Here is a 17,732-nt window from a genome sequence, read left to right as displayed (position 1 = left end):
GTAATTCGAATGTCCTAGAAAGAAAAGAGGACTTGTAACATGGAGGGAGGGGGCTGTGTTGAGGAATTGACTGTTTTTGAAGAAGCCAAATTTGCCAGAAAGTTCCTATTAGAGGTGAAAAAAAGGGGAAAATGCTGCAAATATACATTCAAAATATTAGATTTTGTGTTTTTTGCCTGGATTTTTTTGGTGACCGGGTCTTTTTAAAAAGGCCTGATGAAGTTATTTTACTCCGACATTGACTTATTTCCCCAGTCCCCGGCTGGTTTCAAACTTTCAAGGCTGGTTGGAATCTTATTAAAAAATGTAAGTTACCAGAGCTCTTATTCAAAATATGCTAGTTCCCTGGCTGTAATACTGATCAATTGGATTCAATACATTGTGTTACTGACTTGGAACAATTATGCAGATAGTCATCAGTACTTCTCTGCATTGTCGATATTTCGGCATAATAACCATTCAACTAGTATTTTCAGAAGAAGTTTAGCAATGACAGCCTCCTGACATTTTTTCTCCTCCTTTACAGGTTTGCTTTAAAGAGTCGCTATCCCTATACTAGGGTATTTTTGTAAACTAGTTTAAACAATACCTGAAAAATAGTGACTGAGAATGGTGATTGGATTGACAAGCATTTAAATGTTGGACTGGTGAGCATTTTCCAGCACAGCTAACTTAGAGAACTGTAGAGCCATAAAGAAAAGTGGGCCATCAGTCATTTTGTTACCTCCTTTACCAGAAGACTAGACACATCCCTGGACCCAATGTAAACATTAAACTAAATATTTCAGTCTGACAATTGTACCAATTTTTTTGTTGCCAATAAAAAAAACCTTTGGCTTTTCCATGGTGTTTGGCTCCCAATTTCGCATAGATAGGATTACCCATTTCAGCAGGTATGGGGGACAAGGGGGTATAAATAATGACATTTAACTCAACTGGTGTATTTGCCCATTGCAACCGATCAGCTTCTGTGTTTCATTTGTTTTCTGCACAGTTTAGAAATCCAATATTTTTTTAAAGCTGTGCTCAAGTTCAGTTTGTCCCAGACAAATTTTATTATTTACAGCAGACATTTTCCCACCATTATGATTTTGTATTGAAATACATGCATGTTTCCATGAGGCTGTGTTGCTAATGGTCCATGTTATATCCCAATTGATGGAAAAAACACGTGTATATGTGCTTTGTTGGGGCGATGGTATATAGTACAATTGTGTTCTGGGGATTGCCAGCTGTCCTGAGCCCGCACCATTCCATGGTAGATGTGTCATACCTGTCCAGATTGCAGCTGTGTTAGAGAAACGGTACATCTTCCTAGTTGAAGATGATTTGTGACATCCAATTCCCCTCGCCCCACCTTCTCAGTAGAAGAATTTTACATGTCTCCATACTTAACAGACGAAGAACAAAACCTTATGTCTTTGGCACCCCATGCATAACTCTTTTAATCTAAATTTCTTTTTTAATATTTTGGTTGCTGCTGTTGTACTACTTTTAATAGCGGCCGAATAAAGGGTTAAAAGCACCTGCAAAGTGCTGTTGCTGAAGCGCTTTGCAGGCTCTTTGGCATAGGTGCCCATTGATTCCAAAGGCAGGGGCGGTGTGTGTTCCGCCCGAAAGATGCTGCTTGCAGGACTTTTTCAAACGTCTTGCAAGCACACTGCCCTGGTGTGAAAGCACTCAGGCTCTCACGCTGGGGCTGCAGGGGAGGCGTTTTTCAGGCATTTTACAGGCACTGTTTTTAGCCCAGAAGCACCTGAAAAACGCCTCCGTGTGAAAGGGGTCTTGTGGTGTCCTGTATGGACTGCTTTCAAGGCTCTGCATTCAGATTCTTTTAAGGTGGCCATATTGTCTTTTCAGTAACCTAACATTCTTTTGGGTGTTCTTTAAAGTGAAACTTTAGTCAGAAAATGTAAGTCCTGATAAATTGCTTCATGCTGGCCCCTTTTCCAGGTATAGCTATGTAAAACATTAAACATGGGTACTCCCCTAACCCAGCCACTTATGTTGAACAGAACCTAACACCCTTATTAACCAAATTCCGCGAAAAAAGCAGGGCCTGGTGTAAACTGCCCCTGTCTGTTGTTGGTAGAATTAACCTTATTAAAATGGTCTGGGCACCACAACTACTTTATATTTTTAACAATTCCCCAGTTTGGATACCAAAAAAATGGTTTGATAAATTAGAGACCCAATTCAGAGAGCTCATATGGAGAAAAAAAATAGCGAGGATAAAATTATCAACGTTACAATACGGCAAAGAGGAGGGAGGACTTGCAGTCCCTCATCCTAGGATGTATTATCTCGCCTCCCAACTACAACAACTAGGAGGATGGGGCCTGCTGGACCCGAAAGACCCGATCCGTAAACTTGTGGTGCTGGAAGACAATAACTATTCAGCACTGACAGGTTTGGAGGCGGGATTCTTACACTTAGACCCGGAAGCTCCTACAGTTAAATTATTAAACTCACTTTGGGCCTATGTCAAAAAACTAATGGGCATCACGGGCTTTCTGTCCAGCACGCCTCTCTGGCGAAATAGACAACTGAAAGAAATACAAAAACTAAAAGACTTCAAGGGTTGGGAGGACGCAGGCATCAAATATATCTCACAGCTATACCAGGGCAACACTCTCAAATCATTTCAACAGATCCACACAGAGTTTGGAATCCCACATAATAATTTTTATAAATACCTCCAATTGCGACATGCCTTACAAACCCAGAATAGAAATGCTAGAATCCAACCGACAGAACATCCGATTATACAGGATGTATTTATGGATGAAGTTAAAAAGGGCATGATATCTAGATGTTATAATACACTTATAGCACGAATACAAGACCCCTCTAGATTACCATCCAGACAGCGGTGGGAGGAAGATATAGGAGCAATAGATGGAGACACCTGGGAGATATGCCTTATGAATGCCCCCTTGGTGTCACTTTCTGCATCACAGAAACTTTCACATCTTTACCTTCTACATAGGGCGTACAGAACCCCTCTTCAACTCTATAAGTGGGGAATTAGAGATTCACCCCTGTGCCCAAAATGTGAACGGGATCATGGAAATCTACTCCACATGATCTGGAAATGCCCCAAGCTATTCAGATATTGGAAGGAAGTACTGGACACGATTTCAGAAGTATATATGGTATCTCTTGAGAGAACTCCGGTGGTCTGTATACTGGGGGGAATAGACGAAGAGTTTGCACCTCCACCTACACGTATAGCGCTTCTTCGTTTACTATACATAGCAAAGAAATTAATTGCCCAGTGGTGGATTACCCCGCGAGTTCCCACCAGGGGGCAATGGATAGACAGCGTGAATAGGATCCTAATAAGAGAAAAAATAACCTACCAACGTAGAAAGGCTCCACAAAAATTCCTCTCCATATGGCAGGCGTGGTTGGACGTTCCTGGTTTGGCCCCGCATCAACTAGTTAGGGATAGGTTACTCTTGGGTTGATGTAGACTTGACTACTGTATAGTAACTATGCGCATGCAAGGAAACGTGAAATTTATAAAAAAAAAAAAAAAAAAAAAAAAAAAAGACAGCCCTTGGGGAATATGAAACAGTATGTATGATGAGGTACTGCATGGCAAGGCTTTACTCTGTTTTGTTTCTATCCCTTTTTTTCTGTTTTTCCCTTCTTTTTTATTTCCTTACTTTAAAGATGAATATAATATTGAACTAAACATAACGAATCAAGTTAAGGTTGTCGGAATTATAATACAGTAAGAGTTGATTCTGATATTGCTGTTGAATGAACAACAGGTTCACTATTTTTATACTCTAATATGATTGGAAATCATTAAGCGCTCAGCATATAAGGGTACTATTATTATAGCTGGTATTTGCTTAAATCTGTACCTTGTATGGAGTCATACTCCCTGCGAAATATATTGTGTGTTAGACCTATTATAATTAAAAGACATAAGTAAGACAGGTGATGCTCCTGGTAGCATATCATTGGAACAGTCTACAATAATCTAAGGTAGTTGATAACTGCTCCTGTGACATGCTTTATGAGAATCCCGAAATTTGTACATGCCATATACGAGTATCTGTATGTTACCTGTATTTGTTTCTTTATGCAAAATAAAAACCTTTCTGACTAAAAAAAAAAAACATGGGTACTGTTTAAAATCCAGTAATGCACAGTCTTTCTGCTCTGCACAGCCTCAGTACTCTATTCTCTGCACTGCCATAAATCAGAGCCACTACAGGCCATTCTGCTGACAGCCTACAGATTTTCTGCTTCTTTTGGGCTCTGGGCTTCAGCAAAATGGCAGCCTCTGGCAAAAAGAAATGGGAGTCAATTTAAAAGACACACTAATTTTGGTAACAAAATTATTAATCTGGAACATATGTTGGACTTGTCTTTTCAACCTCACCTATTATGTAACCATGTTCCTTGCTAAATAACATTTTTTTTTTAACAAGTTGTCAAGGCTAAAGTTCCGATTTAAGTGCTAAAAGGGCGGTTTCAAGCAATACATGTTATTGCTAATACCGTCTAGGAAACTTTGCCACAGTGTTAGTTTGGCATTTATCTTAGTTAAGTTGTGTAATTAATTGTACCTTGTTTAACCAGGCCTCCCACAAGGCTTTTTAATTAAAAAAATGAATGTAACTTGACACAAATTCTGTACTTTTATTTAGATGAGCATTGGTGGTTTCCCTTTTTGGGCCTAGGGGTTTGAGATTCCATTAGCTATTTAAAATTAAAATTTAGCATGGTGAATACAGCAAAGCAAACCTTTCTCCATCTGATTAATGCTTGAGTTAAATGCACGGAGTGAAGTTGTATCTTTGTAATTATATATTTGCATCTGCATCATGATTCACAGGCATAGATGACTTTGCCAAGTAAGTTCTGGAATATGCTCAATATATTGGCCACTTTGGCGGCACAGTTAGGTTTTTAGGAAATGTTGTAATTTTACAACTTCTCCACTTCAGAGATTTGTCAGACTTCTTCGACGTGAATTTTTCCACTACTTCTACCTTTTTTAAATGCCTACTAAATGTATTTACAAAGTCTTTTACAAGCAAGCACATAATAGTGGCTACTTACATAATGTTACAGAGGCTTATTTAACCACTTAAGAACCAGACCTTTTTTTTTGTCACTTCTCTCATGCATGTAAAAATCAAAAAGCAAAAAAAAAAATTACTTCAAGTTAAATGTTCCCAACCGGTACACATACAACAGCAAAAACATGACAGTTTGTAACCTTTCCTCAGTGTGTGTTAAATTTAAGACCCAAAAATAAGATGTTTTCACTAGTAGTAGTTAGTCACATTCAGCTGGACTTGTTCTGTACTGTTTGTTACATTTAAACTGATAAAGCTGCTTGAATAAGCTTAAAAACATCTTTACCCTTACAGAACAAGTCCAGCTGAATGTGACTTAACCACTTCAATACAGGGCATTTTCACCCCCTTCCTGCCCAGGCCAATTTTCAGCTTTCAGCGCTGTCGCACTTTGAAAAACAATTGCGCGGTCATGCAACACTTTACCCAAATGAAATTTTTATCATTTTTTTTCCCCTACTAATAGAGCTTTCTTTTGGTGGTATTTGATCACCCCTGTGGTTTTTATTTATTGCGCTATAAACAAAACAAGAGTGACAAGTTTGAAAAAAACACAATATTTTTTACTTTTTGCTATAATAAATATCCAATATTTTTTTTTAAACAAATTTTTTCCTCAGTTTAGGCCGATACGTATTCTTCTACATATTTTTGGTAAAAAATATCGCAATAAGCGTATATTTATTGGTTTGCGCAAAAGTTATAGCGTCTACAAAAAAAGGGGATAGATTTATAGCATTTTTATTTTTATTTTTTATTATTACTAGTAATGGCGGCGATCTGTGATTTTTATCGTGACTGCAATATTGCGGCGGACACATCGGACACTTGACACATTTTTTGGGACCATTCACATTTATACAGCGATCCGTGCTATAAAAATTGCTTGATTACTGTATAAATGTGACTGGCAATGAAGGGGTTAACCAGGAGGGGGCGCTGTAGGGGTTAATTATGTTCCTAAGGGGTGATTCTAATTGGGGGGGAGGAGACCGATCGGTGTTCCTCTGTACAAGGAACACACCATCGGTCTCCTCTCCTCTGACAGGACATGGATCTGTGTGTTTACACACACAGGTCCACGGTCCTGCTCAGTTACCGGGCAATCGTGGCCGCCGGGCACACGCAACGGGACCCAAGTGACGCGGCGCGCGCTCCCTGGGGGGGGCCTGAAAGGCCGTCGCATTAAATGACGGCGGCCCAGGATAACAGCTGCACCATCCCGCCGTCATATGACAGTGGGCGGGCAGCAAGTGGTTAAAGGGCTTGTAAAGGCAGAAGGTTTTTTTTTTATCTTAATGCATTCTATGCATTAAGATAAAAAGCCTTGTGTGCAGCAGCCCCCCTCGGGCCCCGTAACACTTACCTGAGCCCCATCGCTATCCAGTGATGTCCACAAATGCCTCAGACGTCCAGGACTCTTCTCTCCTGATTGGCTGAGACACAGCAGCATCACCATTGTCTTCCGCTGTTGTCAATCAAACTCAGCCAATCAGGAGAGAGAGGGGGCGAGGCCAAACAGCAGCTCCCTGTCTGCATGGATACTAGAGCTGCACGATTCTGGCCAAAAATGAGAATCACAATTTTTTTGCTTAGAATAAAAAGATCAAGATTCTCGTGACGTAAAATCTTTCACATTATACAAAAAAAATGGACTAACTTTATTGTGTTTTTTTTTTTTTTTTTTTTTTTTAATTCATTAAAGTAATTTTTTCCCCAAAAAAATTGCATTTAAAAGGCCGCTGCGCAAATACAGTGTGACACAAAATATTGCAACAAACCACCATTTTATTCTCTAGGGTGTCTACTAAAAAAAAAAATATATATATATATATATATATATATATAATAATAATTGGGGGTTCTAAGTAATTTTCTAGCAAAAAAAAATGATTTTAACTCGAAACCAACAAATGTCAGAAAAAGGTTTAGTGCTTATAAGTGGTTAAACTTTTTTCACTTACACAAAGTCTATTTCATTGACAAATTGTTACAATGTTTATACTTAAATTCAACTGATAAAGAATGTTTTGATATTTGGCAGACTGCCCGTTTTTTTCCTTCCTTTCTTTTAATGGCTGTGGCTTTAGAAGGGCAGAGAGAATTCTTTGCATAGAAAGAATAGGGAAACACTTTAGTCAAGATCGCGATAACGATTCTTGACGATTAATCGTGCAGCTCTAATGGATACACAGATGCAGCTCGGCTCGGGTGCCCCAGCCAGGGACCTGAGAAGAGGATTTAGGCTGCCCTATGCAAAACCAACTGCACAGAGGAGGCAAGTATAACGTATTTGTTATTTTGATAGAAAAAAAAAAAAGAGACTTTACAAACACTTTAATGCTGCTAGCTATACCACGACAGGGATGTATGAGAGCCTTTTGCCAGCAGTATTTTTATATAAATGTTCTACACTGAAGAGCATTGCTAAGACATGGTGTAGAAGTACTGTGAATAGATGTTTATAACACAAAGATGATTTCTGAATGTTGAGCGATTGACACCACTAAGTGCACCAACTTATTCTTTCTCAACAAAATCAATAGACAAAGCTGCACTCCATAAAAAGTCGAACCATGAAGTTTAATCAATGTAGTTGGCTTCCAGCACAGTCCCCTCCCTAAGCCTTGTGCCTGCTGACATGTTTCACCCAGATTGGGCTTTTTCGTAGAGGTATCCATGGGAGGACCTGAGGAGCATATCTGGAACTTGGAGTGGTTCAGCCCTTTTCATATTCTTTCTCTTGTTTGAGACTGAAAAGGTTGCAGACACACACTGCAGAAGTGTATTAAATTCCTTTATCAAGTGTCTAAAGCAGGCATCTGTAAACTTTTCAGTAAGAAGGTCGCATAGTATACTTTCTACAGTTATTCGTAGGCTGAAAAAGAAAATCTGTTTTACATCCAGGAGTGCCCCCAATAAGGGTCCTCATTTGCGTTGATGTGTGCCCAGCAGAACCCCCCCCCCCCGGCATACATTAATGCATGGCCAACAGTCTCTCCCCTTTAATTATTGCATACCCAGCAGAATCCCCCCATACATCAGTGACTGCCCCCTTACATCAACAATACATAGCCAACAGAGTTCCCCCTCAACTTTCAGGCACTGAGGCAGAAGCCAGGAGATGGAGCAAATCTGGTGGAAGTCCAGTCATCCTACAAATGTTGGCAGTCCTAGCAACCAATCGTGGTGAGAGTGGGATTTGCGCTGGGGACACTGGGAAGGTTACGTTTGGCTGGCAGTGGATGTCTCAGTTTTTTAACCACTTCAGCCCCGGAAGGATTTACCCCCATCCTGACCAAGCCCTTTTTTGCAATACGGCACTGCGTCGCTTTAACGGACATTTGCGCGGTCGTGCGAAGTTGTACCCTAAAAAAATTGACGTCCTTTTTTCCCACAAATAGAGCTTTCTTTTGGTATTTGATCACCTCTGCGTTTTTGTTTTTTTTGCGCTATAAACAAAAAGAGCGAACATTTTGAAAAAAAAACAATATTTTGCTATAATTTATTTATTTTTGCTGTGATATCCCAAAAAAATATTTAAAAACTAATTTCTTCCTCAGTTTAGGCCGATATGTATTTTTCTACATATTTTTGGTTAAAAAAAAATCGCAATAAGCGCATATTGATTGGTTTGTGCAAAAGTGACCATGTCCACAAAATAGGGGATAGATTTATGGCATTTTTATAAATTATTTTTTTTATTTTTTTTTTTTTATTAGTAATGGCGATCTGCGACATTGCAGCAGACAGATCAAACACTTGACTATTTTGGGACAATTGGCATTTGTACAGCGATGAGTGCTATAAAAATGCACTGATTTACTGTGTAAATGTCACTGGCAGGGAAGGGGTTAAACACTAGAGGGCTATCAAGGGGTTAAGTGTGTTCCCTGGGCGTGTTCTAACTGTAGGGGGGTTGTGCTCACTAGAACATGACAGATCACTGCTCCTGATGACAGGGAGCAGTAGATCCGGTCATGTTGCTAGGCAGAACAGGGAAATGCCTTGTTTACATAGGCATTTTCCCATTCTGCCTCTCCGTGTCACAATCGCGGGCCACCGGCGGACATTGACCCCGGGGGCACGCTCCCACGGCGGGTGCGTGCACGCTAGCCCCGGATGATGCAGCGATGTACAGGTACGTTGTTTTGCGCACCTGTGCCACTTTGCCGATGTATATCAACGTGAGCCAGTTGGCAAATGGTTAAAACAGTGCATAGACTGGCACCTCCCACTGCCAGCCAACTCGCGTATCTTCATGAACAGTTGTTGCAGGCTCAATTCAAATTTTGTAGTGGGTTAGATGTGGGCAGTGGGCCATAGTTTGGAGACCCCTGGCTAAACTAATAATTAATTTTATCTAACGCCCAATCACCTCAACATGCTTATTTTTTTTAAGTGTAGGTGCTGCATTTGCACATCCCTACCTCTTTTAACATCACTGCATCAAAGCCCTCTCCTCTTCTAAGAGTGTCCAAAACTGTCACATCTCCTTTGCCCCCCCCCCCCCCCCCCTCATCTCACCATCTTAACAATTTATGTAACTGCTAGGGGTGGAGCGAAGGGATATCTTAAAACAGATCTTTACTGCATCTGAGCACCACAAACGCTATTTAATTTCTAATATTCAAAGCAAACTTGCCCCATCCATGTCTCCATGATTTTTTTTTTTTTTTTTTAATATTTTGAAAAACGCCCCCTAGCATTTCTGGCTGTTAGTAAGGGCGAATGATTTATGTAGCATTTACTTCCTGGTATCCATCCGCTTTTAGCTCAAGCATGCATACAGGAGAGTGCTTAGCTGAGAAAACCCCTCCTTTCCTCCCCTCCTGAAGACTCCTGGGATGTATGACATCATTTGCCTAGGCAGGAAACCAAGAAGTAACTAAAGAAATGTAAGAAAAAAACAAGTAAATATGATATACTTTCCAATCTGTTAACTAATGCTAGCAACATGAGGATTAAAAATAACCAATGTTGATTGGGAGAGTGAAGTTCCACTTTAAAAGTATCAGGGCCTGCTGACCTCACAACCAAGATTCCCAGTAGCAGTCTTGTGCTTTTTCGATGATTACACAAGTAAGGCTGTAAGGCTAAGTTTACACTTGAAAAGAATCCTGACACCAATGTGAACCAATGTGCCTGTAGTGTTAATACATGTTTTTCATACATTAATACCCTTCAAGTAATTGATTTTTTTTTTGTATTCATGTTTTTTGTATTCATGTTTTTTTCCACCTTACTGATATTTGATAAACTCTTGCCAAACGCGCCCTGTATGCGCTACAGGTGCATTTTATAGAGTGTTGTCCTAATGCACACTTACTACAAACAGAAGTTATCCTCTGTCACTTAAATGGAAAGGTGTTGGAGTCACTAAAATTTCTTCAAACCACAAGTTGGCTACTCCAATGTGCTTGTAATGACTGGACCTTTTTGGTCTTTAATTAGAATTCTATGTTCTGATATGGAGGGTTCTCACCAAGCTGGAGTTTAACAGACTGTTTGTTTTTTTTCTGCAGCCTTATCTGCTGATGATATCTGTTATGGTAATAAAACCATACAGCATACAATAGTTTATTATGGAAACCTTTTTATCTGAATAGATGGAGAGACACAACATGCTGTGACCTGCGGGACACACATCTAGTTTACATGGAGCTGTACAAACCCCTCTTTGTACTACATGGGGTGGTCACAGGCAGCAATCAAATTAGAGGTTGTAAACTCTGTCAAAAAAAAAAAAAACAAACCTTTAAGGCAAAGGCATAATGAGCTAGTATACAGCGTAATTGGCCGGAGGCGCGATTACGTCACCCCCGCGCATGCGCGAGAGCTGCCATTCACAGCATGGGGCTTGGAAGGAACAGCACCCGTGGCCGTTTCTTCAGAGTGCGTGCGCCAGTGATGTCACTGGCTGCATGTAATGTAATTATCTCCTAAACGGTACATTTATTATAGACTTACCTATAGGTAAATGTCAGCAGAGGAAGTTTACTTCCTCTTTAACATGTATTAGTATACAGACACAATTGCACTTTTTTTTCTTATTGTATAACTTTCAGAATTGATTTTTCTCACAAATCATTGCTGTTGGCAAATGAAAAGCCATGTCATTTTTGTTATTTCTTACAGAATTTCCATAAAATATTTAGCAAAAATACGTACATTTTATCTCAGTAACCTTTTACATGGAGGGATGCCCAGCGTTCCTCTTAGTTTTTTCTTAATGACGATATCCCAAGTGAAGCCATGTACAACTTCATAAAAATACAATAAGTCTTCAAAGAAAGAATATATAAATTTTTTTTTTTTAGTTCGCTGTCCAAGATTGTCCCTCTTTGTGTTTCAGTCGATTGGTCTTACCATCATCTGGACCTTTTTAAGTGAATAGGAACCTCCCCGATATTCTGCCCAATAGATGCCATCTTGATGCTTGCTACGGTATACTCCTCCTCTGTACCAAACGCCATTTAGATTGGCGTGTGCACAAGCATTATACCACCATCCTCCTTTATGGAAATGAGCGCAGTTTCCTGGGAATATAGGATAGATTACTTATATACTTGAAACGTGTATACTAAATCATCAACAGATCGAAAGGTCAAGTTACATTATAAGTAGGAGCGGGAATTATCTGTCTAAGCAGAGCTGCAGTAAGTTAAAGTGGAACTACACTGCATCTAATCACCACAAACCAAAAATGCTATTTAATTCATTTTTAATATTCAATGCAAACTCATTCATCCATGTTCCCATGCTTTATTTTGCTGAGGAATCACTTTAAGAAACCACAACCCCCTAGTATTTCTGGACCTGGCCATCTTGAGTAAGGGCAGATAATGCATGTAGCATTTACTTCCTGGGATCCATCTGCCCTTAACTTAGGCAGGCAGGAGAGTGTTCTTGGCTGTGAAAACCCTTCCTAAAGACCCCTGGGGTGTATGACCTCACTGACCTAGGCATGGAACCAGGAAGTAACTGAAGTATATTAAAAAAAAAAGAAAAAAAGCTTAAAGTAGAAGTCCACCTTAACTCCATAATCTCTGCATCTACATACATCCACAATCTAACACTAACCTATCTAGTCCTGTAAAGAAGAAATCAGTATACATTTTGTATAAGCTGATCTGACCTGATCTCACGCTGAGCTGTCAGCTGCGGCTTTGCTGTGTAGGTGTGTGTAGGGGACACAGCGGACAACGGAAGCCTCATAGTAACTATAAGGGTAATATCACTCCCCATTCATTTCACAGCCATTGTCAGCTGTGTCCTTTGCAGAGCTTCCCCCGCTGAAGATTGGATCAGCTTCAAAAGAGCTACGTATAGTGTTTTCTTCATTATAGGGCTAGATAGGTTAGTGTTAGATTGTGGATGTCTGTAGATGCAGGAATTTTAGTGTTAGGCTGGACTTACACTTTAAAACAAGTACATGGAATATACCTTCCTGTCCATTTACTAATGCTAGCAGCAGAAGGATTAAAAATAGCCAATGTTGATTGAGTGAAGTTCCACTTTAACGCTGGGGGTGTTCATTCACAAGTTATCCACTCTGATCACATTTCAGAGGTATTTGATAGGTGGTGAGGGGGGTGAAATGTCACCACCTCACTGCCTGATTTAACCCTATAATTTTCAGACTACAGGCATACCCCACTTTTAAGTACACAATGGGGTTTATTTACTAAAGCTGGAAAGTGCAAAATCAGGCTCACTTCTGCATAGAAACCAGTGCGCTTCCATGTTTTATTACAAAAGCTTAATTGTACAAGCTGGGGTTAGAAGCTCATTGGTTTCTATGCAGAAGTGAGCCTGATTGTGACTTTCCAGCTTTAGTAAATAAACCCCATTGTGTACTTAAAAGTGGGGTATGCCTGTACCACATTGCATTGCTCGCAGTGCAGTTCCTATGCCGCCCTATACTACTGCATTAGTCCTACTCTGCATTGGCACCACCTGGCGAAAACATGGCATTTAAGTTTTGCTGCTGCATGTACCCCTGGACCATTATCGACTTTCCATGATGAGTTTTCTGCCTGGCTACCCTACTTTCTCTCTTCGGAAATTCCCACAATCTTTTTTGGTGATTTCAACATCCCTGCTAATACAAACACTCCTGCTACTTCTAAACTTCTTAGTCTAACCTCTTCATTTGACCTGAAGCAATGGGTACAGGCTTCTACTCACTCTGATGGCAAAACCCTTGACCTTGTATTCACCTACCTATGCACTCCATGCAACTTCTCAAACAATCCTTTTCCTCTCTCCGACCATCACCTTATTAGTTTCTCTCTCCCCCTGTCTTTCATCACCTTTCCCTCCAATAGCCTAACCATCACTGTAGAAACTTTCGCAACTTACACTCCTCTCTCCTCTATTCTGCTACTGACCATCTCTGACAAAATCTCTCCCCTGTCCTGCCCCAACCAAGCCACATCCATCTACAACAAATCCCTGTCCTCCACCCTGGACAAGCTCGCTCCCCTCACTACACGCAGAATCAGGCCTCGACCTCCACAACCCTGGCAAACAGATGACACTAAAATTCTCAAAAAACGTAGTCGCGCTCTTGAGCGTCTGTGGCATAAGACTAAGTCTCTGAAAGACTTCAACCTATACAAATCTGCCCTCCAAAAATACTTTTCTTTCCTCCACACTGCCAAGCAAACCTATTTTACAACTCTTATTAACACCTTCTCATCCAGTCTCCGTAAACTCTTCTCTACCTTCAACTCTCTACTTTGTCCTCCACCGCCTCCACCCACTGACTCACTGCCCAGGAGATCGCTAATCACTTCAAAAACAAGATCCGTGATGAAAACTCCACTCTACAGGTATCTCCCCCAGCTAAGACCCCATGTCAACAGGCACAACTGACACACCCACTATTCAAATCTGCTACTACAGACGAAGTTGCTAAACTGTAATATCATAGATAATACTGCGCTATCCCATAAGTGGAAATGATCCCCACATGTGTTAGATAAAAAACAAATATCTCAAACCAAAAATTGAAATGTAAAATGCTGCTGCAACCTTAGATGTGAAACAACCTCCACCTTACTAACTATACAATTTATAGGCTGCGCTGCTAGTACAAACACATGATCATATTAACTGAAACCACCATGATTATGGATGAACACAAGTGAATTATTTCATAACATAAAATGTGCACATAAATCACATGCAAAAAATGATGAGTGAAACATTCAGTGAACAAAAAACAATTAAATAATGTCCATATAGTCATAAACTGGAAGTCTTGTGGGTGTAGAAAATGATTGGATAGAGGGAGAAAGACACCCTTCCTTCAAGTGATATAAAGGTTATCTCCGTGAGGAGCGTCATGTTTAAAAAGAAGTTCCTCCACCTCAAGTAGGGTAAGCCCCTTACCAGATCCAAAGATCTCCTGTCAGAGAGATCATGCACACAGGTGGCTGTGTCCCCCAGCCACTGGGTCTCTGTCAGTGTGTAGATCAAAAGCCACCTCTCCAGGGAATCAACCTAAAGGGTGATTTATCCGCTCACAGACCATGGATAAATGAAAAAGAAATACTCCATAGTGTAATCCAGTTTAAAATCCACTTTAATATATAAAAGAAAAGCACTTACAATTTGTGCAGTATAAGATCGCTTCTAAAAACTATGTAGCGCCGGCCGGCTTCAGCTGCTGCCCGTTCCTTCCGGGTTCAGCGTGGTATGGTGGTGGTGACGTCAGCACGCCGCTCCTCCCTACGCCGTTTCGACAGGGGTACCCAGGAAGACGACAGATTTGTCGAAACGGCGTAGGGAGGAGCGGCGTGCTGACGTCACCACCACCATAACACGCTGAACCCGGAAGGAACGGGCAGCAGCTGAAGCCGGCCGGCGCTACATAGTTTTTAGAAGCGATCTTATACTGCACAAATTGTAAGTGCTTTTCTTTTATATATTAAAGTGGATTTTAAACTGGATTACACTATGGAGTATTTCTTTTTCATTTATCCATGGTCTGTGAGCGGATAAATCACCTTTTAGGTTGATTCCCTGGAGAGGTGGCTTTTGATCTACACACTGACAGAGACCCAGTGGCTGGGGGACACAGCCACCTGTGTGTATGATCTCTCTGACAGGAGATCTTTGGATCTGGTAAGGGGCTTACCTTACTTGAGGTGGAGGAACTTCTTTTTAAACATCACGCTCCTCACGGAGATAACCTTTATATCACTTGAAGGAAGGGTGTCTTTCTCCCTCTATCCAATCATTTTCTACACCCACAAGACTTCCAGTTTATGACTATATGGACATTATTTAATTGTTTTTTGTTCACTGAATGTTTCACTCATCATTTTTTGCATGTGATTTATGTGCACATTTTATGTTATGAAATAATTCACTTGTGTTCATCCATAATCATGGTGGTTTCAGTTAATATGATCATGTGTTTGTACTAGCAGCGCAGCCTAGAAGTTGCTAAACTCCTTTCCATTGCCCACCTAACCACCTGTCCCCTGGACCCTATTCCCTCTCAAATGCTACAGTCGCCCTCTGACGCCATCCTACACTCTCTAATCTCTTCAATCTCTCCCTCGCCTCTGGTATCTTCCCCAATGCTCTAAAACATGCACTGGTCACCCCCATACTTAAAAAGCCATCCTTGGACCCTACCAATCTTAACCTACGCCCTATCTTCTTGCTCCCCCTTTCCTCTAAACTCCTTGAACGCCTGGTTTACAACCAACTGAGTGACCACCTCATGAAGAACAACCTTCTTGATCCCCTTCAATCTGGATTTCGCCCTCAACACTCCACAGAAACTGCCCTTTTAAAACTCACAAATCGCCTACTAAATGCAAAAACCAACGGACACTATTCTGTACTCCTACTTCTGGATCTTTCAGCTGCCTTTGGCACGGTTGACCACCCCCTCCTCCTCAAAAAACTTTACTCCCTCGGTCTCCGTGACTGTGCTCTTCAGTAGCTCTCATCCTACGTATCCCAACGCACCTTCAGTGTCACTTACAATTCTACTTCCTCCACTCCTTTTCCCTTCTCTGTCGGGGTCCCCCAAGGTTCTGTTCTTGGACCTCTTTTATTTTCAATCTACACCTCTTCCCTGAGTCAGCTGATAGCTTCTCACGGCTTTCAGTATCATTTCTACGCTGACGACGAATCTATCTCTCCACCCCTCAACTCACGCCATCAGTCTCCTCACGCATCACTAACTTACTAACCGACATATCTGCATGGATGTCACACCACTTCCTCAAACTCAACTTGTCCAAAACCGAGCTTATAATATTAACTCCCCCACGTGCCTCTTCCCCTGACTTGTCTGTCAAGGGCAATAGCACAACCATCCACCCGTCCCCACATGTCAGGGTACTAGGTGTTATCCTGGATTCTGAACTCTCCTTTCGACCCCACATCCAATCACTTTCCAAAGCTTGCCGCCTCAACCTCCGCAACATCTCTAAACTATGTCCCTTTCTAACCAATGAAACCACAAAGCTCCTGATTCACTCACTGGTTATCTCTCGCCTCAACTACTGCAGCTCCCTCCTCATTGGCTTACCTTTAAATAGACTATCCCCCCTTCAGTCCATCATGAATGCTGCTGCCAGACTCATCCACCTTACAAACCGCTCAGTGTCTGCTACCCCTCTCTGCCAATCCCTCCATTTGTTGGGCCACTCGCCCAACAAATTAAATTCAAAATATGAACAATAAGTTACAAAGCCATCCACAACTCTGCCGCCAGCTACATCACTAGCCTAGTCTCAAAATACCAACCTAATCGCCCTCTCCGTTCCTCCCAAGACCTCCTACTCTCTAGCTCCCTCATCACCTCCTCCCATATCTGCCTCCAGGACTTCTCCCGAGCCTCACCCATTCTCTGGAATTCCCTACCCCAAGCTGTCAGACTGTCTCCAAATTTATCCACTTTTAGGTGATCCCTGAAAACTTTCTTCTTCAGAGAAGCCTACCCTGCCTTCATCTAACAACTGCACTATTTTCTCCATTAGCTCATCCCCCACAGCTGGTACCCTGTTGTATAACTTGACCTTCCCTCCTAGATTGTAAGCTCTAACGAGCAGGGCCCTCTGATTCCTCCTGTATTGAATTGTATTCTACTTGTACTGTCTGCCCTAATGTTGTAAAGCGCTGTGTAAACTGTCGGTGCTATATAAATCCTGTATAATAATAATACACCTCTGAGCTTCTCTCTATAGTGTTCAGGGGGGGGAGGATGGCGGTAAAATGGCCACTCATCCGCCTGATTGTACCATCGACTGACCCTCCCCAACCTCGTGTGAACATCCAGAGAGACTGGCTAGAGTCTCTGCAGTGATTCAACTGCCATTTTTAAGGTAAAGCTGAAATATTTTGCTACTACAGCATAGGTTGTTGCTGTGCATCTTGCTTTAAAATGCCCCGACTGTAAAATGTGACCTGCGAGCTGAGTGTTGATTACATTAACAGGATAAAGTAATGGAGAAAGCAAAAGCTAATATTCCAAAGCAAAGAAAATGTAAAACAAATTGTGGGCTTTTCAGTATAATTCACCTTGAAAAATATCCTTCGGGATGAGAATCATTTGAGTCATGATTTGGATTTGTGGATACGGCAGCCTTTATAAGAAGA

At 41.2% G+C, this 17,732-nt stretch overlaps 2 protein-coding genes across 9 annotated transcripts in view; one reads left to right on the top strand and one right to left on the bottom strand.

The window, feature by feature from the left end:
* RALGPS2 (Ral GEF with PH domain and SH3 binding motif 2) overlaps positions 1 to 17,732 on the top strand; it is a 397,229-nt gene that overhangs the window by 250,832 nt on the left and 128,665 nt on the right. The window lies entirely within an intron of this gene.
* ANGPTL1 (angiopoietin like 1) overlaps positions 7,423 to 17,732 on the bottom strand; it is a 49,682-nt gene continuing 39,372 nt past the window's right edge. For all 3 annotated transcript variants that reach the window (XM_073593378.1, XM_073593377.1, XM_073593376.1), the window contains one exon: positions 7,423 to 11,641. In XM_073593378.1, the coding sequence (XP_073449479.1) occupies positions 11,454 to 11,641 (188 nt within the window). In that variant the 3' untranslated portion in view covers positions 7,423 to 11,453. The remainder of the gene's footprint in view (positions 11,642 to 17,732) is intronic.

The sequence above is a fragment of the Aquarana catesbeiana genome, linkage group LG07, assembly GCF_042186555.1.
Source record: "Aquarana catesbeiana isolate 2022-GZ linkage group LG07, ASM4218655v1, whole genome shotgun sequence".
NCBI lineage: Eukaryota > Metazoa > Chordata > Amphibia > Anura > Ranidae > Aquarana > Aquarana catesbeiana.
The sequence above is the reverse complement of the archived record's forward strand: the minus strand, read 5'-3'. Positions and strand labels throughout refer to the sequence as shown.